The sequence below is a fragment of the Echeneis naucrates genome, chromosome 17 (genome assembly GCF_900963305.1).
Source record: "Echeneis naucrates chromosome 17, fEcheNa1.1, whole genome shotgun sequence".
Taxonomy (NCBI): Eukaryota; Metazoa; Chordata; class Actinopteri; order Carangiformes; family Echeneidae; genus Echeneis; species Echeneis naucrates.
Genome location: NC_042527.1, coordinates 5,711,893 through 5,738,448, shown reverse-complemented (window position 1 = coordinate 5,738,448; position 26,556 = coordinate 5,711,893). Strand labels below are relative to the sequence as shown.

Genomic DNA, 26,556 nt, shown 5'->3' with positions numbered 1-26,556 from the left:
CCCAATGGTTTCACGACACACAATGTGTTTTTTCCACCTTGCCACCATCACTGAGGCTCCCTCATCATCTATTTCAAACATTGTGTAAATGCAGTATAAAAAGCTAAAGTCAAAAGCAGGATTTTCTCTGATTTTCTGGGTGGAAAATGGCACAGAGGGAGGTCCAGAGACAAGATATAAGTTCTTTGCCCTTCCCACTGACCATTGCTTTCTGTTATCCAACCATCTATGTCAAACTAGGGCAGCCATAGTTCTGAGTCAGAAGGATTAAGCCACACAGCCTGTAGCTCTGACCGGAGGTTTTCACAGGCCTTGATTTAGCATGGCTGTTTGCCTCTATTGAACTGAAGGAAACCGCAGGGGCTGGACAGCAAACTGCCGACAAAGCCTAAAGATGACATTTTTATGGTCACACTCAATAGCAAACTCGTCGTGTTCTCAAGACACGTGGTCAGCATAGCAAGCTGTAAACACTAGAGAGTGATAGATCCATACATATTTTCAGTAATTAACCCCCATTTAACTCTGTTTTGCTCTCTGCCACCTCCTTAGAGAAAGCTGCTCAGTAGTTAACTATGCTGTCTGTCGCTCAGCAGGTAGCGCATAGTTGGTTAGTTTGAGCTCTTCCAATGAGGTTGAAAGCTAGATGAATTAAAGCATTACACCAGATCATTAAAGTTATAGGCTGTTTAAACCCAAAGGTTAAAATATCAAAGCGAGCTCAGAGGAACTACTAAACTGTGTGATACTCTGTGGGATCATAAAAACAACCATTACACACAATTACTTCATCTATTGTTTAAGGAAAAAATTGATTCGTGCTCTAAATAAACATAGTTGAATATCTAACACCCACAGTGGATTTTATTTCTTTCAAAAAGTTGAATGTAGAGAATTAAGAAGTTGAACTTTAGTTAATATGGAATTAATGGGAACAGTCAATAATGGGATTGTACTCTAGTAAATTTCTGTTCCAGAAACATTTTTTTATTGCCATCTTTCAAGTAGTTCTGCCACATTTAAAAACCTGCTGAAAAGTTATACTTCAATATGTACAACATGTGAAAATCTAAAATCTGTCAAAACAGTATGTCTGCTTTGCTCCTAGTGGTAAATGTATAAGTTTAACGGGTAATCTGATCTGAGACCAAAGCCACTATATAAATAAAGAAAATCACTCTCTCGTTTTTTTATTTGATATTTTAATAATTGAAAATGCCTTATAAAGAGAGGATTACATCTCTATGTCCCACTTGACAGAGAAATATCCTTGTATCCTTTTCGTATTGACTAAGCCCTTTGAGTTTTTCATCTCATCGTGTCCTGAAATGCATTGATCCCTTCACACGTTCAGCCAGACGCTAGTTATTTGCTTTCATTTGATCTGCTTATTTGGCCCAGGTTGATCTCAGATCAGCTTGTCTCATATACTGAGTCCAGTACTCTCCTATTTGCTGTCAAAATAAATAGGTTAAGGTCCATTTGCAGCGCCACAAAGCAGATAAACAGGTTCAAAGCAGTGATATTTCTGTCGTGATCAGACAGGATGTGACGAATCCTCCACAGACAATCACAGCATTTCTTCTCTGAAAGGTAACAGGAGCAGACAGTAGACCGGGGGGGGGCACAGTTTCAATTTGAAGGCTAGTTCAGTTTAGAGAGTAATCAGTGGTTAAAAAAAAAAAAGAAATAGCACAGAAGGAAAATATTTTAGTTTAATTAAATAAAATTTCCATAACATCCAGATGTGATATTGTCATAATATCATGTGTAAATAATTATGATAATTAGATTGGCGGCAGACTGGTCTATCATGCACAAACAGACACACTCACACTCAACTTGAGATGCATTCTGCATTAGAACTATATTTAAATCTATTAACTGACTCTATGTTTAGAGTTAGCCTCATCAACTACTACCAACATCTACTACTACCTGGCCATGAGTAAGGCAAGGAATCATCAGTTTTCAGAATTCATCAGTCCACCATCTATTTCGCTTTGACAGAAGGTGTACAGGACAGGACAGCAACTTATTTATTATAATACTATTACTATACTATTTATTACTTAATTATAATATAGATCATACTATAAATCAGCAAATAATGTATCAACCAATGCAATAACCACCTGTAGACTTGAAGCAACTGGATAAAATACAGTTTGTCACCTGAGGACTTTATTATTATATAATTAATTTCATATTATTACCCCCTCCCAGGATTTGTTATTGGGATACAGATACTGTAAACTATATCTAATCCACTTATGAAATTCTAGAAGCTCTCCATATTATAAACAGTTCAACGTCTAAAGGCATCTGTTGGAATCAATTTCTAACCCTAAAATACTATAAACATCAATCACAGTACTCAATAGTGATTTTAGATGACCAATTTCTTTTAAACACTGGATCTTCTGATAGACAGTAAAAAAACTCAACCTTAGTGGATGGAAACAAGTACATGAAATGAAAGACAATAATGTGGTTCACAACAAATAACCTTCAAGAGTAGAAAATATGAAATTCATAAATGTAACTAGAATAATGTTTGTTTCTTCCTGCTGCAGTGCCATTATCCCATTAAGTTGTAGATTGGACTAGCTGTTGTGAAAACCGTTTGCACTAGACCAGCAAACAGGCATTTCCCTTTAAAGAGAAGATGAGTGACTGTTAGTGCTGCCAGGCTGCTCCATCTTCTCCAAATACTCCTTCTCTTTGTTTTAACAGCGTCACGTCTGTGTTGTTGTTGTTGTTGTTGTTTTTTTCTAAATCTGTTACACACAGTATTTCTATGAACAGGATTGCTTTGCTGTGTCAAGTTGCGCTTTCTACCGGCTGTGAGCAGAATCAGCTGACCCCACTTTGACATAGGATCTGACCCCAGGCTCACTTTTTCCCTTAATTATCAAGGAATATTTTTAAAAATTCTTAATTCTTAATTTCTTAAAATTGCATTTTTGCCAAAATGTTCTTTGCTTAATATTTAAAAAGCCAGAAAACATACATCCCACGCTCCCTATGAATATCCTGGATTTAATGTTGCAGATTATGTCCCTAAAATAGGAAAAGTGTGTTCACTTCATATTCATGGACGTTATGTAACATGTGCTATTTGCAATTCTCTTTCTAGACAGGTTTATATGTTTTATTTGGCTTAGTATAATGATGACTATTCATCTAAACAAACAATTATATGAAAGGTTTCTGAGGTAAAACTGGTGTGTCGAATAAGTAAAATTAAAATTAAAGTTAAAAATGAAAGAGTTTTGTGTGTTTCTAGATTAATGAGGTTACATCTTTCAGAGTATATCATTCTTTTAGGTTTTCACAGTTTACCCTCTTCATTTTAAATTTGAATGTCTCACTGTTTTATACATCTGCGATGTTTGTCCCTTGATCATGGGCAAAGACTTAAAAAGTTGCCATATATATTAGTGTCCATGGTAACACCGAGAAATATTTAATATTGTCTTCAATACTGAGTTTAACAAGAAAATTCAACAAGAAAGAGCACACACATTGCCGTTTCAAGCAAATGTCCAAGATCACATTGCCCCCCACCCCCCCATAGGTACACAGACTGAACTGATGACCTATTTCTGCAAAAACCTTTCAATGTAATTGCAGCGGATAGTTGACATACTACAGGTTGGAGAGATGTATACCTACAACACGAGACAGTGTTTAGAGAATTAGTGTAGGTAGAGTGCAGGGAAATGATTTTTCTGAGCTCTGGTCTTTCACACTTTCAATTGCTCGCTTTTCTATTCGACTCTGTCTCTCCATAAACACTTGAAACTCAACATGACTGACATTAGTTACATTAGACAAGAGGATTGTCACAACTTAAAGGGTCACATTGTGGTTTAGGACATTACTGAATAAGGAAAATGGACCACACCCAATTCCTCCAATTTCATTATGTAATGTGTTACCCATTTCATTCCACTGAGTTATGGAAGCCATAAACAGTGTATCTTTGCAGTAGGAATACTTCCATGTGCCAACTACATTTGTAACAGATTTTGCCCCAGGGAGAGCTCATGAAAGCAAGTTACTAAAGTAATAGTAAGCCTTTAATGCTTAGCATAGTCCAAACATAAAACATTAAATAGATATTTCTGCAGTATGCACTTCAGGATTACACAGTTTGACATAAGCCATGTTGCTTTAAATTACAGCTTCAGACTAAAAGCTGGACTTTTAAAAAATAATTCTTTGTTTTAATATTTTGATTTAAATGAGAAATTCTCCCATAGCTCATCAGCTTCATCGTCAGGTTACTGAAGGTGAGAACAAAGAAGAGCAGAACAGTTAACAAACAGTGCCAAAGTAGTCTGAGGAGCTGTTTACCTTTGTCTCGGTGTAGACACAAGCTGAGGAACAAAGCCAGAGTCTAAGGATCCTCCAGGGCATACTCACCTATGAAACTCTGAGATTTACAGCATCGTTTCCAGAGTTGAGTTCTTCGCGTTTCTGAAGAAGGAGCTGCCCAACCCTCCGAGAAAAATCCATGCCTTCAATTCAAGCCTTGTTCCGCTTCATCACGGACTAAACCTCCAGTCAGCAGGGCAGAGGAGTGCCACCGGGAAACTCTGCACAAACACCGCGGCTACGATCACCTTATGGTAGGCATCTTGAACTAGGAGACAAGTGGGGGAAGCACAAGTTGTCCGCTTCCAGTCCGGGCCCGTGGCTGTACGTCCTCCTCCCACAGAGGAGAGGTCCCGAACCGCGGAGTGAAGGGCGGATGGTCGGCGGCGGCGGGGGACGCGCACCTCCTGGCCCTTGAGCAAGAGAGCAGAGGGGAGGGAGGATGCTGGGCCGCAGGGGATTACCGCTCTTATAGGCGCACCATGTCACTCTCAAATATGACACAGGGATGTAGTGAGAGAGCTGGGGGCTTTTACTCAACTCCAAGTAGCCAAAAAAAAAAAAAAGTAAATGGAACAGTGGTCTCTTCTTTAGTTCTTCTATTACAAACTTAATGTGATGTTTGTTTGTATGACTTTGTGATACAACAGCAATAATAATAATAATAATAATAATAATCACAAACTCATGACAATAGACACCAGATAGACTCATTTAAAAAGTCAATAAGATCAGGAACACATTCCTTTATATGTATGTATTTACATATACATTTTTTAAATGCAAGATGAATGTTGAACTTAAAACTGCAGTCCAGAGACAGATCTGCCATCTACAGCCTATATCAGCTTATTTTACCGGAGAGGAAACCACCTGCTGTGCAATCTCGATTTGGAGTTAATATAGCATTTGAATGAACCTTAAAACGATTGTGATTGAAGACAGACTTTGTGTGTGTGTGTGTGTGCAGGACTGCAGGCTGCAGGTTTCGGGCTGTTTAGTTGTGCCTACAGTGTTTGGACGGTTGCACTGCGCCCTCTGGTGGCCAATCGCAGACTCTGTGGTTCGTGGCGAGGTCATTGTGGAAGCAAACTTGAAATTTTATGTCAGGCCTGCAACATAGTTTACCACTGGAGACGTAGCTTTCATTGAGAATACTGAAGAAACGCCTTCATTATTATTACAATCACTAAGCAGCAGAGGCTTTCATGTTTAACACTCATATAAAACGCTTGATTTTGACTCATGACACCAGTAATTGTGAAACCCTGTTTATGTCCCTGCAAATATATCTTCTGTGACAGTATTATATAACATTTGCAATGCACATCTATGGATGTGCACATGGATGGATAAATGAATGTCCAAAAAAAAAAAAAAAAAAGTACTGAAGAGTGAGTGAACCCTGCCTCGTCATTTCAAGTTCATATTAAGAACGGGTGGTGATAAAATAAGGACACTCTGAGGACGATATCTGAGATTACACTGATCAATGGAATGTAATTGAATCTGAATGCATAATAATAATAATAATAATAATAATAATAATAATAATAATAATAATAATAATAATAATGTGAACGCATTACAGTAACCCAGCAAAGAGGGGCACTATCACTTTACTGAATGGCAAAATCAGTCTATCTCCCCTGGGCTTTGAATGACGATGTTAAGACACATGCCCACAAACACAATCAGTTTCTCACTGTGTTGAAATCAGACACATGGAACGTGATCAAATCCCCAGGGGAGGCCCTTGGGGTGAAGGTGGGGGGACGCCGTAAAACCGCATTACCCATAAAGCTCAGGTGCATATGTTTTCTCTCTTTCCCGGATGTAGCATCACATGAATTGACTGTCAACATGCAAGATGGCCACGCATCACAGGCAGAATGCTGCTGGGCGGAGAAAAGTACAGGTAAATTGTCAGAATTACCTTGCTGCCCATTGTTTGGCAACGGCAACACGAGGGTGTTCATTTAACAACAGAGCTTGGCGGAGAGTTTACGGACACAGAGAACCGCCCTAAAGAGTCAGCGTTGCTGTTACGAGTCATGACTCAAGCCGGCTAACCCAGCTAGCTTGAGTTACGTTAGTTGTTAGCGCCTTCGGCTAACGCCAGCGTCTAAATATCTGTATGATTTAGTCAACGGTCCTCACGCAACTGCATGTAAAATATGTTATAGCATAACTCTCACCGCCGTCCGCCAGTGCTGCCGACCAATGTCCCGTCTTAGCTCTAATATTTTACTAGTGTAGCGGTGAAGGAAGCTTAGCTACTCTGTATCTGGGCTCGGTCTAATTGCTGGGAATACGTACGTATCTCGGCGATTTCGTCGTGCACCGTGCCGTTAACTGCCCGTGTCAAGTCAGACCATTCTATCACCTATCAAAATGTGTGTTCATTCCCGAAGTGCAGGTTATTTAGCCCGGCGACATGTTCCTTTAGCTAGCTCTACTTGAAACTTGGCGTGTTGCAGCCTCGGTATGTGCACAAGGAAGTAGGTGTGTTCACTCCCTTGTTTGTGTTCCAGGTGTCCTATGTCATTAGAGATGAAGTGGAGAAATACAACCGAAATGGTGTGAATGCGCTCCAGTTAGACCCTGCTCTGAACCGGCTCTTCACAGCCGGGAGGGACTCTATCATCCGGATATGGAGTGTGTACCAGCACAAGGTAAAACTCCCTACTCCTACACGATATAAGAATTAGAAAAAAAAACTGGATGTTTGGACAGCTGTTTATTATTATTATTATTATTATTATTATTATTATTATTATTATTATTATTATTATTATTATTATTATTGTTGTTCTCAACAGTTTCAAATTTTCCTGTCATTGTAGCAGGACCCATACATTGCCTCAATGGAGCACCACACCGATTGGGTCAATGACATAGTTCTCTGCTGCAATGGAAAAACATGTGAGTTTGAAGAATGACTTCAGGCAGTTCAGTTTTCAGCTTTATATTTTAAATTCTGCCCTTCACACTGACTGCCTTCCCTTTTCAGTGATATCTGCCTCGTCAGATACAACAGTCAAAGTATGGAATGCACATAAAGGTTTCTGTATGTCGACGTTACGAACACACAAGGACTATGTGAAAGCTCTGGCCTATGCCAAGGACAAGGAACTGGTAGCATCAGCAGGTTTAGACCGGCAGATCTTTCTGTGGGACGTGAACACACTAACAGCACTCACTGCTTCCAACAACACTGTTACCAGTAAGTAGAGTTTGTTTCTGCGTGACAGCTTTGTTTATTTCAGTCCTACTTGCTGCAGTTTTCATTAGTGTGCCTTTGTTAATGGATTAGTGTTTTTATAAAAACATATTTTTCAGTGGCAGAAATTCTGTACCTGTGAATATATCCTGTTTTGTCTTAAACAGCCTCTTCACTGAGTGGGAACAAGGACTCCATATACAGTCTGGCTATGAACCAGATGGGCACAGTCATTGTATCCGGATCGACAGAAAAGGTCTGGATTCACACCTGTGACCCACACAATGATACTTCATAACTTTAACCAAGCTTATGTAGCCGCCAGATTATTTCACTTCATGTTGACATTTTAACCAAGATTTTATTCACTTTCAGTAGTAGCCTGGTTTTGAGAACACCAATCAAAGATATGAGATAAATTATTCTTGAATTACTGTTTTGCATTTACATGTTAGTTAGATTTAAAGTGGTTTCTGGGTCATATGTGTACATGACAGATTTACAGAGTAAGCAAGGCTGTATTTCTATACACAGTTAGTGTGAAGGGCACTGGTTGAGGATTGCATTTTGGGTGTCCAGGTGACATATGACATGCAACAAAGTTTGTCCATAATGTTCATACGATGCTTCCTGTTGTCTGCTGCGCAACATCAGTGAGGCTATTTCAGAAATAATGTGCTCTGTGTCTACAGTGTTTACTTTGAAACATGTCAACACTTTATTTGACAGTGATTAAATTGTCTCCCTCCTCTTTCTGTGTCTTCCTTTTTGTTCCCGTCAGGTCCTGAGAGTGTGGGATCCTCGAACATGTGCAAAACTGATGAAGCTAAAAGGCCACACAGATAACGTCAAGTCGTTGCTGTTGAATCGAGATGGCACTCAGGTAATTTAACATTGACATCGATAGTAATTGGTGGCCATGTAACAGAAATGAAGGTGTGAATGTTAATCTGCTTCTGTTTGGGTTTCTGTCCCTGCAGTGCCTGTCGGGCAGTTCAGACGGGACTATCCGACTGTGGTCGCTCGGCCAGCAAAGGTGTATTGCCACCTACAGGGTGCATGATGAAGGGGTGTGGGCTCTGCAGGTCAATGAGGCCTTTACACATGTCTACTCGGGAGGCAGGGACAAAAAGATCTACTGCACTGACCTCCGAAATCCAGACATTCGTGTGCTCATCTGTGAGGAAAAGGCCCCGGTGCTCAAAGTAAGAACACAGTACATGTTAACCTGGTCTGTATGCTGACGTTGCTTTGAGCTTTTACATCCATTCTAAATACATAGCGAAGTGTGAGCATAACACTGTTGTCCTAAGAAGTAAAAAACCTCTCTAGGACGAAATTGATTAATATTATACTAACACACTCTCTTCAGTAATTCCAAGCAAACCATTTGGAAACATTAAACCTTTTTTTTTTTTTTTTTTTGCTCAGATGGAGCTGGACAAATCTGCTGACCCACCTCCAGCAATCTGGGTCTCCACCACCAAGTCATCCGTTAATAAATGGGTAAGCATGCGTGACACCTCACATCACTGGGCGACTGGCAATGTATTGACCAAAAAGCAGTGTAGATACAGACTTGTGCACGTTGCCCCAGTGCTCCTCAGTTGTAACTCTCCTTAACATATGGAAATGTAATCCAATTTTGTGATCGAGTTGGTGACACACAAAAGATTACTGCATTGTATTAATCAGAGCTGTTGCTACAAAGAAGAATGAGGATGCAATTACTCAAATCTAACAACAACCTTTAACGATTTATGTCTAATTATTTTTAAAAAACTATTAATAACTTTTTGCAGTCTCTAAAGGGAATGCACAACTTCAGATCCTCAGGGGAGTATGATAATGACTGCAGTACCCCTTTAACACCACTGTGTACTCAGCCAGAGCAAGTCATCAAAGGTAAACTTGTGGTTTGTTTTCACAGTAATCTTTATGTCATTCAGTGTAATGTGGTTTTGTTTAAAAGGCCCTGTGTTTATAGGAGGTGCCAGTATTATCCAGTGCCACATTCTGAATGACAAGAGACACATACTCACCAAAGATACCAACAACAATGTGGCATTCTGGGATGTCCTAAAGGTAAAGCCAACACATAGTGAACTTATTCTAAGTATTTTAGAGTGTGATTGCATATGTCTTTCTTTCATCCAATCCACTATGAAACTTCAAATTACCATAACAAATCATCATAAAAAAAAAACATCACAGCGAGAGAACAGTTGTGTTTACTTCATACTTATCTGGCCTAAAAAGCCAAATGTAAACAATCCTGGTGATATCTGTGGTTTGAGTTCATAATCTTTATTTTTTTTTACCTTCAGGCTTGCAAGGGTGAAGACTTGGGGAAAGTGGAGTTTGATGAAGAGATTAAAAAGCGCTTCAAGATGGTCTATGTGCCAAATTGGTTCTCTGTTGATCTGAAAACAGGGGTGAGTGCCAAACCTGGTAATATCAGAAGTTTTAATCTGTCCAACAACTTTTCTCCAAAGCCCGGTTTAGCTGTCTTACAGTTTTTCTTTGGTCCTGAATAGATGCTCACTATCACACTGGATGAGAGTGACTGCTTTGCTGCCTGGGTTTCTGCAAAGGATGCAGGGTTTTCAAGCTCTGATGGATCTGACCCAAAGTGTAAGATAGCTACCTAATGATATTGGTTCCACAATTGCATAATAAATGGTGGCAAAGAATAATCTGTAACTTAGCATTGCACGACTTTGACCCTTGGTCTTTGCAGTGAACCTGGGTGGATTGCTGCTGCAGGCTCTGCTGGAGTTCTGGCCCAGAACCCGCATCAACCCAATGGACGAGGAAGAGAATGAGGTGAACCACGGTAAGGAGATTGTCCAACAGTTATCATTATAACATTAAATCCAACCTCAGTAGAGGAAATTTCCCTGAGATGTGTGCATTCAGTCTGTTAGCAAATGTGTATATATATATGGTTATACACAGTTGTCTTACTATTTGCAGTGAGCATTTCAGTTTTCACTACAGTAAAATTGTTTTTGGTGCCCACAGTAAACGGCGAGCAGGAGAATAGGGTCCAGAAAGGAAATGGATATTTCCAAGTGCCACCACACACACCAGTCATCTTTGGAGAAGCAGGAGGCAGAACTCTATTTAGGTATTCAATTCACAAGCAGACATTTGTCTGTCAATGCAGGTTAAATCTAAATTGAGAACATCGCTTTAAAGGCTTTATGTTATCTTGTTTCATCACTCTGCATTTGCTATATTAGTTTGTCATGTCATATGGAGATGTTGGCAGTTGACTGGTTGCAGCTCCTGATTGCTTCTGATGTCTTGTATTATGTGCTTCAGGTTGCTATGTAGAGATTCAGGTGGGGAGACTGAGTCCATGCTGCTGAATGAGACAGTCCCACAATGGGTCATTGATATAACTGTAGATGTGAGTATAGTCCTCTTACAGATGCAGTCTTCAGAAAATGTGTGACTGTCTTAAAAAAACATCTCTTCCTTTCCCTCTTCTAACTAACCTTTAAGGGAAGGGAACTCAACTTCTGTTCCCTTCCTTTTCTTTGTCTTTCTCCATCTTCTGTTTCTTAGTCCTTTACCTTCCTCTGTGTGTCTGCACCTATTTCGTTTGTATAATAATATGCATGTTTATTGTATGGATATTTATTTGTTTGTGTATGCTTGTGTATAGCTTTTTTAAAAAAAAAAGCTCCAAACTCAATCATACAGCTTTTAAGCACCATCTTCTTGGACTCTCACACAGGAAGTATCTGTTTCTGTTACTAACAACACTGTTGATAGTAATTAAAACGGCATTACTACAGCGGCAAGCAATCATTTCTAAAGGCAGTATTGGGAGGATCTTGGGGACATGCAGTTAACAAACAAGAATTTAGCTTTGACATTTAAACTAGGCACTTTTGTGCCTAGAGGGGGAAAGGGTCTTTGACTTTGGATTGTAACTTCACTTTTGGAAAAAATGAAGATTGAAAATCTGAAATGTAAATTTAAAGAGAAGACCTTGCTTGCTACCTAGACCTTGCTACTCCTGTTATGTTTTAATGTGTTGTATTTATATGTACTGTATTCTCCTCTTACTGCAGAAAAATATGCCCAAGTTCAACAAAATCCCATTCTACCTCCAGCCCCATTCATCTTCTGGTGCAAAAACTCTGAAGAAGTGAGTTTTCCATATATACCATGTGCCATGTGGGAAGACCAAAGCAGAAACAAAATTGATGTCAGGTCTTGAGTATGTAAAGTGCCTACTGAGAGCTGATTTTATCTCTTGGGCTTTCTCAGAGATCGTCTCTCAGCCAGTGACATGCTTCAGGTGAGGAAGGTGATGGAGCACGTTTATGAGAAGATCATCAACTTGGACAATGAGTCGCAAACCACCAGCTCCACGGCCAACGATAAGCCCGGAGAGCAGGAGAAGGAGGAGGACATGGCCATGCTAGCTGAGGAGAAAATTGAGCTAATGTGTCAAGACCAGGTGGGCACACAGTCTTTTTCTGTACATCTCGACACAGGTACATCGTTATTTTCAGCTCATTTTATTAACCTTTATTTACTTACTTTTCTTTTTCTTTTTTTTTTTGAACCAGGTTCTGGATCCCAACATGGACCTGCGAACAGTTAAACATTTTATCTGGAAGAGCGGAGGGGATTTGACACTTCACTATAGGCAGAAGTCCACGTGAAAGTCCTAATTTTTAAAAGAAGAACTCTTTGTCATTTGCCAATCACCTCCCACCTCTGACATGTAGTACCCAAAACCCCATTATGTGGTGAAGAGTCGCAGTAACAATGAGAATCCAGTAAAATTTGTGAGGACAAGGCTCATGGTGTATCATAGAGAACTGACCAGTACTGACCGGAGCAGACAGCAGATGCCTGGGAGATAAGTGGTCCATCTTGTTTCTTTTCTTTTTTACAGTTTGAAGAATGGAATCCCAACGTTTTCTTCAGCACTCACCAATTTCTTCTTCTGTTTTTTTTTTTTTTCAACATCCTTCATTGTTTCTTTTATCCTGACTGGCATTTTATTTTGAAGCGACCATGCTTGTGTTTGTGTGTGTGTATATACACATGGATGTAGTAGACTGTTCTAGTACATTCCAGAAACTGTCCTTGTTCTACGAACACTCCACACCTGGCTCAGCACTATCACCAGTTTAGGAGTGCGGTTGGTCTCTGGGTAGCACCACAGTCCCTCAAAGCGACCCTAACCTGTTCTGTTGTCAGCGTCGTCCATTTTAACAGGAACGTAACCATAGACATCTAATCATTGAACCTCAGTGACAGAAGCACTTCTTTGTCTTTTCTGTTTGGCTGTGCTAGTTTCAATGGACTGAATGGTTTTGTTTTTTTGTTTGGTTTTTTTTTTTGTAAATATATGTACAACATTTTTATTTTTGGGGGTTTTGCAGCAGTTTTTTTTTCTCCTTTTTTTTGCCATTGTACAGTTTACTTAAAAACCAAGTTATTTTTCCAATCCTTAGAGCACATTTGTGATCCTGAAGCTAATTTGACTTGGATGTTAAAAATTACATTTGTTGTATTCACTACAACCCGGAGGTTGCAGTTTACTCTTTTCAGAATGTCGGTAGTTGTCAAAGTCATTGGGGAAATTATATATAAGGTATATATATCTTAAACAATAACTCGTGCTTACCTGCTCTGTGCTTGGCTCATGAGCAGTGACTTTGCTGACAGTGAGGGCTGTTCCTAATGTATATTTCCTTTAGATTCAATAGGAGTTCAATGAATCATAAATATAACTTGAAGGGGAATCTCATTGAAGAGAATATGTGAACATTAAACCACTGTGGGAAATTCACCAAAGTGAAATAAATGCTAATACCCATTTCTCTCCTAGTGTGTCACCAAGCAGAACAATTAATTCTTTCATTATAATGTTCTGGAGTTAAATTTGCCATGAGAAGTGTGTGTAATGCTGCAGTAGGGACGCAATAAGTGAGCTGTAATTGCCCCCAAACCAGGATGGGTGCCGTAATTAGGCCGTAACACTGGAATATCCCTGTTGTAATAATCTGTGAAAAATGTATATTTTAGGCATTCGGATAAATAAATTGGAATGGTTTAACATTGAGACAGATTAATGGGAATTATAGATGGATGTCTGAGTTGTAATGTGGTCAGCCGATGAGCGTGAAATAAGTTAAAACGAGAGAGAACCAAGTGATATGATTGTTTAACCATCAAAATTCACCCATTACACATTCATTAAGACTGCACTCATTCCTAATAAAATGTACAATTCATTGATAAAATATCTGCAAAAATACTTTTCCTTATTTTACACACTAGCACCTACTTTGACAGTGTAAAACACTAAGTAGCCCCGGAAAAAAAACAAAAACAGAACTATAAACTATTCAGTCTGTCAGCAGTATTCCTGTATCACCAGCCTTATTACATATATCAAAAAGCGCTATTGGGACTATAAACTCTTTTCCTGTAAAGTTACAGGTAGTTCTTGTCAAGTGTTGCATAGATTACAAGGTCAAAATGATGTCAAATAAAATGTAGACATAATTCCACCTTGACAGACAGTAAAATGGCTTTTGAAAATGGTCACAGGCTGCAATAAAATACACTGAAGACGTGTATAAAAACATGTACTGACCGGTTTAACAAATTGACTAATATTTCCCTCATCCCAAAGAAAACACATGAAACCTCAATTTATGGTTAAGACCATTGTCTAGTGTAGCTGTTAATAATTATTCAACAGTTAAAATATTGCACCATCTAAATCTAAAATGCCACAAATCATTTCATTTTAAAAAACTTTGATAGAGATGTGAAGGTGGAGCTTGTTTTTGTTGTAGTAAATGCATTATGTGTGTTTTTCTTTGGAAGTTTTCATGTAGTCAACACTTTAGTTTACCAGAAACAAGTTACATCACCTGTATAATCCTAATTTTGCACCAGACAAGGAAAGATGCTGAAAACATTTCATCCTTTTTTGCGGACAAATTAACTGTAACATTAAATTCTCTCATATAAAAACACACAGGATATTCCTAGAGTGCCTCAAAGTGTCATCTACTTCTATGTTAATGCTGTAGCTGGTTCTTGTAGTGTAACTAACCTGATGACACACACTTAAGTAGGAAATCAAATTTCCTTTGGTTTGTCCTGTATTTCCTTTATAGTATTTAAAAAAAACTGAAAAAGTGATTGTCAAACTCACTTTTTGCATTTCATTGTTTTTTTGTATCACCTGGCACGAGCTTACTCGAGATGTGGTTCTTGTGGGTCTTCATCATGCTCATGGGTGCACTCCTGAGTAGGATCCAACTCTACAGGGTCTGCAGACTCTTCCACCAATACTGCTGCATCCTCAACAGCCTGAGCAGGAAAGTCGTCTGCCATCCACTTGTCAACAGCTGAGGGCTGCATAAGATCAACAGGAGACAGACAGGGAGGGTCTTCGGCTGGGACAGAAGTCTCAGCAGGAGGGTTAGGTGCGTCCACTGGGAGACAGAAATCACTTACAGGTGGGCCTGGGCTCTCACTAGACTCATTCAGAAAGCTTGGGTCTGTGGACTCTGGGGCCAGGCCAGCTGGGGTGATGCCCGAATCCCACAAAACACCAGTGGAAGCGAGAGCGGAGCTGAGGTCCTGTGACTCAGTGTGGTTATCTGCTGATGAGAGCAACGTGCTGTTCTCCAGCTCCTCTGTGCAGCAAGAGACCAAATAAAGTCTTGATTTCAGTTTAAAAGAAAAAGATCTAAATTTATAAGAAACAAATGACTTCTCAAACTTAACATTGTTATGGCCTAATCTATACATTCAATGCAAAGCTGCTCACCAACACCAGAGATTTCACTGTCCTTCTCCTCATGCATAGCCAGTGAAGTGTTGGTCATGTCGATGGATGACATGGACAGATCCAGTCTGTCAGCCAAATCTGCGGCGTCAGGGTTCAACACTGCCACGTCAGAGTCTGTGAAACCAGTTTTTTTTTTTTTTTTGTGTGTGTGAACAAAAAGGCACCACAGGTCAAATGACAGCAAATCTTTAAACAACTGACCAGGATCCATGACTCTCTGGATGGTTGGAGGAAGACGAGCTTCCTGGAGGGTGACATGCTCTAGGTCTTCACTTTGGCTGGAAGGAGCCATTAATGGTGCCTTAAGACAAACAGAGGTTAAGCTGCTGAGAGTTTCTGGGATTCAGAGAATTTACTGTTTTTTAACTGTCATTCATTTCTTTATTATCTGAAGATGTAAGCACTGACCAAACAAACAATTTCAAAAATGTAATAATTCATGGCAGAACCAGTTCAGCATTACCTCTGTGAATCCATGTGTTGGCAGCACAGGCAAGGGTCTTTCCTCGGGAACAGAGGTGGAAGGCTTTTCAGCCGAGGCGTTGGAGTTTGCAGGAATTCGGTGCAGATAGCCATAACCAATGCCACATCCCAAACTAAGAAGAAACATATACATATAAGTTGACACATCAAATCACTCCGTATTGGTAGCCCACAGTAGTCCCAGTGTTAACTAACGCTCACTAACTTTCCCTCCACGATGACTGATTTAACAATGAATAAACTTTATATAATGTAAAGAAAAGCTAATTAAAAACACAACAGTGAATCTGATGCAATTTCCGCTTTATTTGGCATGCCAACAATGTAAGCAGTGAATCTCAGCTATCTCAGCTACTGAAAACACTCCAAAGCAAAAAAGGTTAAATGATTCAACTTCAAATCAGCAATACTTTTATTTTCATAGTGATATGGTCACATACCTGCCCTCCCCTCCCCATGCTCCGTTAGGTGTGACCACCGCCTCTCTGCAGGCATCTGTTAGAGTGCTGTACACCAGCAGCTTCAGGGGCTTCCCTTCATGGGCCTCGATCAGTGAAAAGAAGTCTTCTGACTGCAAATCAGAAACTCTGAGTCAACCACACCTCCTCTCACAAAGATGAACAAAAACACACTTGTAAAAAGTACTTTTTAAAGGATCATATTAAAAAAAAAAAAAAAAGTTTGTTGAGAGGACATTGTAATTGAAATGACACTTACATCTTGCAGCACCTGATCCGCTCCAACGATGTAGTCACTGTGTGCTTGAAGTCCAGCAAGTGCAGCAGGTGAACTCACTTCCACATCCTACAGGACAGAAATGTCAATTATAGAGAAAACAAAATGTGAAGCTACTGCACGATGAGTTCATGATTTAAGAGGCTCATGTCACAGTTCAGTGGGTCTTCCTGGATGAAGCAACTCACCAGTACGTGCCAGACATTCTCGTTGGCTCCTTGGTAGCTGCAGAAACGAACACTGGCACCCAGCAGGCCCTGCCCGCCCCACATGTTACTGGGAACCACCTCCAGCTCACGAACCTTTGTGCTTTTAGTGCTGTACACTTCCATCTTCACTCCCTTTTCCATGTTGGCCTTCAGGAGCTCCTTCAGAAGGTCGTTCTCCTCATTCTAATGTCCAGTAATGACAAGAGGCCAAAGTCAAAATACTTGTTACACTCTAATTACACAATAAGAGCTAAGATCATGATATTCAAATTCATATTTACACCATTATTATTATTATTATTAATAGGGAATTATTATCTGATAGGCAGTAAACTTACAAGTCTCTTGTTGTCCAGAGACAGAATGAAGTCAAAGAAGGGTTGCAGTCCAGCCTTTTCTGCAGGAGAATTTGGCTGCACCTGTCAAAACAGACACACAAGCATTTTGATATCGGACACCTGATAGCGTTGTTTGAAGATTATCAGGGCAAATAAATTGTATTTTCAAAACGAAACGACAGCAAAGCAAGTTTGTTTTAGAGCATAATTTACTTGTATGTTTTGTTCGTATTCCTCCTCTCCTGTTCTTGCTCTCTCTCCATTCCTCTACCAAGTCCCCAGACCCTTCAGGTTCGCTCTCACTGTATCTCTCTTTAACTGCCTCTGCTTTTCTCTCTGCCCCTCTGTCATCCAACCTTACCAGTCGAGGCAGATACCCCCCCAAGCCTGGTTCTGCCAGAGAGCCACTGTCCCCAAGTGCTTGCTGTTTGAGGGATATGTTGGGTCTCTGTAACAACTCAATTAACAGTTTGGTCTTGATGTGCTTTATTATGATTTGTCGCTATATAAATGAATTTGATTTGATTTTGACTTGGCACACCCGAGCGACGAGTTGTTTTCATTATTAGTTTCTCACAACGCACGAACCACCAACAGTTAAAAAGGTTTATTTTAAAATGTAACATCAAACAAAAAAAGAGGGAGCGAAAAGAAATTAAATATTCGCCTATTCCCGTTTGAAAAGCCTGAACAACGAAATAAGAAAAACTGTTTAGCTCGTTCATTTATCAGTCGATTGACGGAGCAATCGATTGACGGAGCAATTGACTGATAAATCGACTGATCATTTCGATATCGTTAATAAAATGATACAATCCTTAGATGAAAGGATTTTAATACATGTACACAGAGGAGAACCGCCTCCCTACAGTATATTACAATTTATATAACTTATTACAGTCACCAAAACAGACTCATCTAATGACGTCTTCCATTAAAAAGGATTATATATTAACAGTCAACATAATCGGGACTGGAGGAAGGCTGTCTTTGACACAAGTTAAGGTCAGACTTTAATTTTATTTGTTAAAACTCAAAGCAGCCGAGGTCTCTGCGGTACGACGGTGTCCGCTCGGAGCTCTGCGGCTCCACGTCGGGTTTTACCGGTTTGTCTTCAGCAGCTAGCTCTGTTAGCTTGTTTCATGACGAGCCGCTGCAAAGCTGCCCCAGAGCCGAGTAATTTCAAGACTTACTCCGTGCACATGATACCCATAGGTACCTCCCTCCGGTCCTTCTGAACTCTGGGACAGTCCCATCTTTTCCACTGACTTTCAAATATGAAGACTTTGGAGAGATAGCAAGAGCCTGAGAATTACCACGGCTGACAGCTGTCGGCCATCTTGCCTCCAGCCCAGCACAATCGAGCGCTGCTACCTTCGAACACGGGGTCAATGTATGAGCAGGCGTACGACGTAAAATCCTAACAAATATGAAATAGTATTCGTGAGAGATATGAATATCTATAGGCTAACGATAATAATTTGTAGAAAGTTTTGTTTTATCACCTATATAACTGCCGCGAGAGGTCAATTCAAAAAATTAATTCTGTTTTGATTAGTTTTCATTAACTTTAGATGAAATATAATATCATAGACATGTAAGACAGACAAAGAGACAGACAATGTATCCTCCAGTTGGGAAATCACAGTGGTTGTCAGAAACCAGGAGGGTCAACATGACTGTTGTTGCTGGAATCTATTGGAGGAATCTACTGTGGAAGTTTTAATGATTTGAGTTTTGTCACTAGTAAAAATCTGAACAGAGATAAAAACTAACTGTTGGGGGAAGATCATGCATGTAACCTATCTGTTACTTCATATTGCCTTTAGAAGGCACAGATTTGTACAAGAAATAGTGATAAATAATTTTTTTGTTGATTCCAGTGCATTCAATATTGTGTCAAATTTTACTTCATGTAAAATAAAATGTGTGGATTCAATATCACATATAATAAATACAAGTTATGGTAATGATGTATATAAGCATGTTTTTGTTATATTTCTTGTCCCATTTAGTTTTTTTTTATATGAGAAGAATATATGATATTGTGAGTGTGATATGATATTTTCTAAATAATTAGCATAGCGGCATCACAAAAATAGACCAGGGTCTTCGGCATCACGAAGATTTTTGACTTCTCACAGAAGAAATTGAACAATTTGAAATCAGTAACATTGATGACAACTTTGTTTCATTCGCGTGAGCCAACAATAAATAGAGAAGAGGAAAATGGAATTGTTGTATTGTCCCTGTACAGAGGAGTAAAAAGTCCAGAAATCATTAATCACTTTGGCAACACCTTCCGAACCTCTCCACTGGAGTTAAAACCTGGAGACTGCTGTGAATCTAGTGGGCTGATGTTTGTGCAGTCCTGGTGTCTTCACAACTCCTCTAAACCAATGACTGAAATGAAATAAGCACTCATTAAACCAATTTAATGTCAATAAATAACAATCTTTTATTACTCCAATACAGACATAAACATATTGAAGAAATCCACAACAGGTCAATTATAAAAACCAGATCACACAATAAAGGCTGCAACCATGAGCTGAAGTGGATTATCCTGCTACACCAAAATAGGCTACCAGAAAAATTGTTGCTTTTATTGATATCCTGGAAAAAACATGACCTTGAAATGATAACATTATTCTTAAAAATGATGCGTACCCTCCGTTCAGGACACCCAGTGGCTGTGATACCAGAAGAATTTAAATAAAAAGTAATGATATAGATCGACGAAATTAAAAAAGCATACAGGACATAGATTAGATTACGCAGATGTGGTTTTGTGAAACTAATTATTTCTGGGCAATAGAAAAAATATCCAGTTCGGAAAAAATACAAATCAATCATTCTCTTTTGCACAGACATATTCTTACAAATATATAAAAGCAGTGCTCTTTGCATATAATTCATTCACATTGATTCTTGGTAAGAAGTCCTACAAAAACTGATTGTCTGACACTGAATAACCCTGCTCAGAACTTGGTTCAGTCAAGCCGATCAGAGACTCCAGGAGGTAGGTGCTCGACTCATACTGTGGCAGATTAACTGAGCTGAACAGCTGGATATGACAAAAGCTGTCTGGATATCGGTGTCCTTTAAACGAGCTGTGCAGTGGTCCAGAAGGATAGTCGCTGTCGAAGAACTCCAGGTCAGAATCAGAGGATAGACTTAGGTCCATGTACCGGCCTGAAGAATAGTCCACAGTGGGGGAGGGGGTATTGGGGAAGTCCTCCAATGAGTCACTGTCAAAGAAGTCCTTGGCCTGGTTTGCATTCTCATCGAGATAGTCAGTCAGCGAGGTCCTGCTTATATTGTCTGTGAATGTGTTGGCTGTAGGTGGTCCTGTGCCGTGTTGTGTCTGTGGCTCTCCAATTCGCCTGTGTTCACCGCACATGGAGTAGTTATTATTTTCAGAATCAGAGATGCTAAAGGAACTGGGCAAACCTCCATCAACGTCTGAGAGATTCTTACTCCTGGTGAGGCATCCTCCTGCATCAGAGTCTGAGGAGGAGCAGGAGGAGTCAGTCATGTCACTGCTGCAGCTGTTCTCTTCCACAGCTAACCGCTCTGGGCTGAAATGAAAGGAGGGAGTCGGAGGAAGGGTGAGAGAAGGGTCATCCTCCTCCATGCTGAAAGCAAAGGGGCAGCCCTTGTCTTGAACATTTTTCTCAGTGTGAACCTCATCCTGGTCTTCACACTCTGCACAGTCCTCTGGAGGTGTTGTCTGGGCCTCTCGGCTCAGTGTTTCATCCTGCAGTCGTTTCTCGAGCTCGAGTTTCATGACAGTGTGGATGTAGTGGGTCTGCACACGTCTGGAGTCGAACTCAATGCGTCCATGACTGTTTCCACAGCCGTCTTTAGTGCAGCCGCATGGGAAGTTTAAACGGTCCACCTGTGTGTTTGAAAGAAAGCAGGAGAAAAAATTTGAGTTGAGTACAGTAGAGTTACTCAAATAGAGTCCATCCAGAGTATCCAAAATATGTTTTGGCTGTGATGGGGCTATAAACACTGGGGAACTGTGATACAATGTATTAGCTTCCAATAAGCACCAAGGATAAACTGAACTCACTTCACCAAACATGCCTTCAACATGCTGTACATGGTATATGAGATGGTGAACACCCTTACCTGTAACTAACACTTTAATTTGTTCAAATCGAAGAAAATGAAACATATCAAATCCCTGATCTAGTATATAATAAGCCTTCACTTCGTGTTGTAGGTTGCAGTTATTCTGTGTATGTATAGCTCTCATACCTGGCACTTGATGCCTGCCAGACTGCACGCACAGGTCTCTGGCTCACAGAAGCCCTGGCAGTTGCAACCACACGACTCTCTGGAGAGACGCAGAGCATGAAGCTGCCTTTTTTCCTCCCTGTCGATGCGCTTCACCCCCGCTGCCTGGAGGAGGGCTTGCCGCTGTTTGTAGCTGTACGGCTGAAGGAGAGCTTCATCCTTAAGCTCAGCATCACTGATGTGGATTTCGCTGTGTTCAGCTTGGATTTGATCCACAGTGAGATTGTCTGCTTCTTTCTGGTCTATTGCCCCACTGATGATAAGCTGGAATCACAACAGATATTGTAAGGACACTGTTGCATAGTTGAGTAATGCAAACAAATGTAAAGTTCAGGTGTACTTACTCTGTGTTTGAGTGCATTGAACCGCTCTTCTCTCAGTCTTTCTCTGAACTTCTCTCTGCGCCTTTGCCTTTGCTCCAGTGCATGCTCTGCCAATGTGTACCTTTGGAGAGTGCTGTGCTTCTGCACCATACCCAGGGTGGCACCTCCACGTCTGGGCACGCTGGTGAAGCCCTGGCAGCGTGGGAAACTGAACACTGTCACCTGATCGAAGCGCACATTGCTCTGTGTGCTTACAAGTTTGGGCCTCTTCAGGATGGAATGACCTGGGTGGGTTTGAAAAAAAAAAAAAAGAAAAAACACACCAGGTATTGAGGACCAGTTTTAAAAGGGTCATCATGTGCCTTAAAATTTAAGAACATGATTAGATTATCAGAAAAACATGTTATGATAATTCCTCTTGTACAGCTGTAAATACCAGTACTTTTGTCAGCTTCAGAAACAACATTCTCCAAATCCTGCACTGAGGCATCGTGGGAATGTTCACAATTTATCAATGTCTTACCCAGATATTTCACAAATGAAGACAATTACAGCCTGTGGTGTGACGGTTGGAACCAGCTTTGGTGTCTGTAAGTCTCTTATTAGCCACTAGGTGGTGCACAAGGCCCTTCACTGACTGATCATTTTTTGAACACATTTTATGCGTGGAGAGTAAGAGAAAAAGTCTATTGGACAGACCAACAACAGAAGGCCACACAGTTTACCACTGGAGGTTTGCAAGAATGTAATTTGACTCTTTCAGCCACTTTAGATGTTAATATCCACCAGGTTACTGTTTGGTTTGACAGGTTAGCGTCAAAAAATTGTCTTGACCTCTACATTACTGAGACTGAACTGAGGCTGCAGTAAACAACAGCTGGCTGAACTTGTCTCATCGGCTGCACACTGGGGGGCACTGTGTCAACCTCTTGTGAGACCTGGGTGAACCAGTTGGGAGACCTGAGTGACAGACTTAAACAACAAGCCTGAAAGTGCAAAGCGTGAGGTTTTAAAGTGTACAGTAATTCCTGCAGAATACTTTGTCATTGCAAGCCTTGAATGCAACTTTGTGATAGCTGGTTTGGGACATTTGATATGACTTGTATAAAGGGATCTTGTCATTCAAATTAATTCCACACTGGGCTATTGCTCAGGCAAATGAGCTTCTACACAACCAGACGGACGGAGGACAGTCATTCTGGTTGCATTATCTAGAATGACCCTAAAGTTAGCATTTTCATATCAGCAAGTCATAACAGCTCTGCTGCAGGGTGATAAGGGACACTCCTATAAAACACAGAAGGAAAAACTACCAGATAAGGAAGAGGTTTGCATTATTTGAAAGAAGGGAAACATAAAACTGTGGTTGCTGGTTTGATGACTTACTGGGTAAACTGATGGGTGATGAAGGGCTGTGTGGGGTTAAATCCTGGTGATCAGAGGAGCTGCTCTCACTGTCAGACTCCCACTCTGAGGAGGCAGGGGAGGAGAGGGAGGATGGAGGAGAGGAGGAGTAGTAACATGGATTATCCTCTACCTCTGCAAACTTTCTCTTCAGGATGCCTCTCATTGCTTGGCTGTTGTGGTTGATATACATTCTGCATGAACACAGAGAAAAAGTACATTGGTTTAAATATTTATAAAACTGTGGTAATAAATGCACAGATCAATACTTCTAAGTCAGCATCGTGTGGCATCCAAAGAGCGGCACTCAGTTTCTTACAACATTCCTAAACCTGTAACACCAAACAACAAATTAATGTAAGCGAAAGGAATACTAAGTGACAGAGCAACACAGGTTTAGCTTTTGCTTGCCAGAACAAATGTACACAGTCAAATAAACATGTTTTGAAAATGACAGTTGAATGGCAGGATGTTTCCTACTGAAAGCTGCTGCTCTGCTGGTTGAGCTAGTGTCAGGCCCTGATGTTTGTTTAGGCTAATCACATCTTGATAATGATTATGCTGCAGACTCGTGTTTCATAAGTGTGTCTGCAAATGTGGGCTGAAATCCTCTTTTTGCTTATAACCAGCTGAGGACTTGAGAGAGAGTTAAAAAAAATAAATAAATAAATAAAAAAAATCAACAGCTCTTTTTCTTTTCCCTGCAGAGTAATTAACATTCCACTGATGCCTCAAGTTTTTTGTGAAGAATACGTGGAAACAGACCAGCCAATGGCAGTATGTTCAGGGTTGAGGGAGTGGGGGGGGGTGTTGCAGTTCAAGTGGCTGTTATTTTTGGATGGGATGATGGAAAATAAATCCAAACATGAGTAATTTTAGGGTTACAAACCTTTGCAGGGTTTCTAAAAGCTACTATGTGAAATAGAGTACATTGGGAAAGACAGTGATTTAAGAGAAGAAAAGCTGTTATTAGACTGATCCGTTATACAAGTGAAGTTAGCAATGTGGACAGATGCTGTTAAATCATTAATTGAAACAATCAAGCTTGCTTGATGACAACTTACATGTAAGACACGCTGCTATTATTTGGTTTTGAGCTAAAACTAAGTAAATAAATATGGATATTATTTTCATAAATGCCATTCTGAAGATTTTTTTTAATAATTTATCAGGTTGGATAGTAAAATGTCAACAATTTGGGAAAAATGCAGTACTTCACAGGTTTCCTGAAGCTCAAGACATTTTCAGATGTGTTCTTTTGTCCAGGCAATAAAACTGGACAACACAAGGACTGTCTGCCAATATCAGTTAAAGTTCTGGTGCTGTGTCTCTAAAATTATTCAGCAATCAATCACCACAGTTAGTGTAGATTCATTTTCTGATTGGCTGATTTTTCATTGCCACTTATAGTGTTAGGATTGTCCAATCTTTCTGAACTTATTCTTGGATGGACTCAAAACTCAATATACGCAATATTTGGCCTCAGGATCTTTATACTCCATTATGATCCAACATGCAAAAATATTACAACCTGCCGACCAGGATTCAGACTGACCTTCCCCTGAGTCCCAAAGAGAAAAAGCACATGTGTTTTCTTAAAAAAAAAAAAAAAAGTATAACCAATTAAAAGTTGTATAAACTCCTGGCGGCCATTCATCTGCATACTCAAATGAAACACAATTGTCTGCAATTATCAAACTCTCTAAAAAAAAAAAGCATAAAAAACAAACAAACGAGCGAAAAAAAAGAAGCTGTGTGAGGGTGTTTCTTTATATGTATGTGTGTGTGTGTGTGTGTGTGTGTGCGTGTGCATGCACCCAGAGACTGGGAAACTTCCTGGATCCATCAGCAAATAAGAGGTGAAACAAGAGATACCTTATTGTTCCATTTCACTGTTTACACAGTTGAAGCTTCTGCTACATATACAGTAGGTGTAAACTGATTTGTCTGCAGTGAGGACACATGTGCATGTCTGTTCAGAGGAGCTGCAATTAAAATCAGAGTATTTATAATTTCGTCAGCACTGCAACGACCGCACTTTGCCCCGATTACATCACATGTATTACATTAAATATCTGACAGCAGAGAGACTTTGCAGTACATGTCGGCATCCACTGAGACCGCATCAATAATTTAAAGGTTCAAAGCAGCAGCAGCAGCACGGGGTGCGTGTGCGCGTTCACGTGCTGCAGGAGGTTCTGGGGGCTGTCGTGCAATAATGTACCAAAGTAGTTGAGACTGGGAAAAAAAAAAAAAAATCTAACTTCAATGGCCTTACAATCAGTTCACCTCTCAGCTCCCAGCGCAGTTTAAATCCCGACAGGAATGTCGAGCAGAGGTTTGATTGGAAAAGAGTTGTTTCCTGTTTGGCATAACAGCAGTCATTAGGCAGCTGACCTCTTCACCCCGGCGGAGACACACGGACACCATGTCAGCCACAATGACAACACTGTCCCCCAGTCTGTCTCTGACAGCAGGACCAACTCCGCTAAGTTTGACTCCACACTGGGATCATGTCTTTAGTGCGGGGAGAACTGATTTTAATCGGCCCACGATTTAAACGGATTGTAAACAATTACCGAGGAAAACATCATCCGAATTTAAAAACATAAAACACGACTGAGTACCAAAACGAACTATTTACTATGTCCCTAACCCGTTATCAACGGGGACTTTGCGTTGGCTGACTCACCACGAAGAAGGAGGCTGCATTATAACAAAGACGGCCGGAATGGACACGAACTCACGGCTCCTGTCCTCGGTCCGGCCAGCTGAGCATTGTGTCCCACAGTTTGTGTGAACTCAGTAGTACTAGTGTGAACATGAGAGGACTGGGACTGGCTGGGAGCTGCCGAAGACACAGCATGGAGCTGCGAGATATTTCCCCCCTGCCAGGACCGCCGTAGAATTCACGCATGCGCACAACTGTCGGGGATGCCGGCCAGTCGGACTTAAGTACCGGATAGCAGATACGAGGCTGTCCACCTCGTTAGACAATAACAACATGTTTTTCCCACATGATGTTAGGTGGCCAAATCCGCTGAATCTATTTCAGAAAAACAAATAAGGAAACAAACTTCAGACCGACCGGCATCAAAATTTAAACGGCTCTTCTGTCCGACCAACCCGGCAGGGGTGGAGATGATGGGGGGGGGGGATCCTCTTGCTTCGCCTCCCTCTTTGCGTCTCCGGTCGGTCGTGACGCAGGCGGTGACCCGGTGGGAGGCGGAGACGCTCCTGATGACGCTGCTGCCACAGATTCCTGCCTGCTGCGCTCACGCCGTCCGCGCAACAATCATGTGTGGGA

At 40.6% G+C, this 26,556-nt stretch overlaps 4 protein-coding genes across 7 annotated transcripts in view; 1 reads left to right on the top strand and 3 right to left on the bottom strand.

Moving 5' to 3' along the window:
* Positions 1-4,896, bottom strand: part of LOC115057960 (sodium channel protein type 4 subunit alpha-like) — a 38,724-nt gene extending 33,828 nt beyond the window's left edge. The window contains exon 1 of the mRNA XM_029525222.1: positions 4,432-4,896. The gene's annotated coding sequence lies outside the window, so the exon portion shown is untranslated. The remainder of the gene's footprint in view (positions 1-4,431) is intronic.
* Positions 4,897-6,220: 1,324 nt separating this feature from the next.
* Positions 6,221-13,468, top strand: LOC115057608 (WD repeat-containing protein 48). 3 transcript variants are annotated; one of them, XM_029524774.1, is made up of 18 exons: positions 6,221-6,301; positions 6,918-7,058; positions 7,233-7,308; positions 7,397-7,609; positions 7,774-7,862; positions 8,388-8,489; positions 8,587-8,811; positions 9,038-9,112; positions 9,409-9,511; positions 9,594-9,691; positions 9,934-10,041; positions 10,144-10,240; positions 10,347-10,442; positions 10,631-10,736; positions 10,934-11,021; positions 11,692-11,768; positions 11,891-12,083; positions 12,196-13,468. In XM_029524774.1, the coding sequence occupies exons 1-18, from the start codon at positions 6,254-6,256 to the stop codon at positions 12,289-12,291; spliced, it is 2,031 nt and encodes a 676-aa protein (XP_029380634.1). In that variant the 5' UTR covers positions 6,221-6,253; the 3' UTR covers positions 12,292-13,468. The 3 variants fall into 3 exon arrangements, with proteins under 3 accessions (XP_029380634.1, XP_029380635.1, XP_029380633.1); XM_029524775.1 differs by having other exon boundaries at positions 7,230-7,308; positions 7,424-7,609; XM_029524773.1 differs by having other exon boundaries at positions 7,230-7,308.
* Positions 13,469-13,788: 320 nt separating this feature from the next.
* On the bottom strand, positions 13,789-18,556 carry gorasp1a (golgi reassembly stacking protein 1a). Of its 2 annotated transcripts, none has more exons than XM_029524776.1 (9): positions 18,411-18,556; positions 17,218-17,298; positions 16,859-17,062; positions 16,653-16,739; positions 16,376-16,506; positions 15,916-16,048; positions 15,654-15,753; positions 15,432-15,566; positions 13,789-15,297 (listed from the first exon to the last, which is right to left on the bottom strand). In XM_029524776.1, the coding sequence occupies exons 1-9, from the start codon at positions 18,471-18,473 to the stop codon at positions 14,852-14,854; spliced, it is 1,380 nt and encodes a 459-aa protein (XP_029380636.1). In that variant the 5' UTR covers positions 18,474-18,556; the 3' UTR covers positions 13,789-14,851. The 2 variants fall into 2 exon arrangements, with proteins under 2 accessions (XP_029380636.1, XP_029380638.1); XM_029524778.1 differs by having other exon boundaries at positions 15,432-15,578; positions 15,657-15,753.
* Positions 18,557-19,650: 1,094 nt separating this feature from the next.
* LOC115057981 (cysteine/serine-rich nuclear protein 1-like) lies at positions 19,651-26,071 on the bottom strand. The gene is made up of 5 exons (XM_029525261.1): positions 25,942-26,071; positions 23,232-23,443; positions 21,867-22,129; positions 21,484-21,786; positions 19,651-21,118 (listed from the first exon to the last, which is right to left on the bottom strand). Exons 2-5 carry the CDS (start codon positions 23,440-23,442, stop codon positions 20,162-20,164), a joined length of 1,734 nt encoding a protein of 577 aa, XP_029381121.1. The 5' UTR covers position 23,443; positions 25,942-26,071; the 3' UTR covers positions 19,651-20,161.
* Between the last annotated feature and the right edge of the window lie 485 nt (positions 26,072-26,556).

Coding starts and splice junctions, on each gene's coding strand:
- LOC115057608 (XM_029524773.1), top strand. CDS start 6,254: ATGGCCACGCATCACAGGCAGAATGCTGCTGGGCGGAGAAAAGTACAG. Junction 10,241..10,346: donor TGATGGATCTGACCCAAAGT/GTAAGATAGCTA, acceptor TGGTCTTTGCAG/TGAACCTGGGTGGATTGCTG. Junction 10,443..10,630: donor AGAGAATGAGGTGAACCACG/GTAAGGAGATTG, acceptor TGGTGCCCACAG/TAAACGGCGAGCAGGAGAAT.
- gorasp1a (XM_029524778.1), bottom strand. CDS start 18,473: ATGGGACTGTCCCAGAGTTCAGAAGGACCGGAGGGAGGTACCTATGGG. Junction 17,299..18,410: donor ATGGGTATCATGTGCACGGA/GTAAGTCTTGAA, acceptor CTGTTTTGACAG/GTGCAGCCAAATTCTCCTGC. Junction 16,049..16,375: donor GCATGGGGAGGGGAGGGCAG/GTATGTGACCAT, acceptor GTTTCTTCTTAG/TTTGGGATGTGGCATTGGTT.
- LOC115057981 (XM_029525261.1), bottom strand. CDS start 23,442: ATGTATATCAACCACAACAGCCAAGCAATGAGAGGCATCCTGAAGAGA. Junction 21,787..21,866: donor TCAATGCACTCAAACACAGA/GTAAGTACACCT, acceptor TTGTGATTCCAG/CTTATCATCAGTGGGGCAAT. Junction 21,119..21,483: donor TGGCAGGCATCAAGTGCCAG/GTATGAGAGCTA, acceptor TCAAACACACAG/GTGGACCGTTTAAACTTCCC.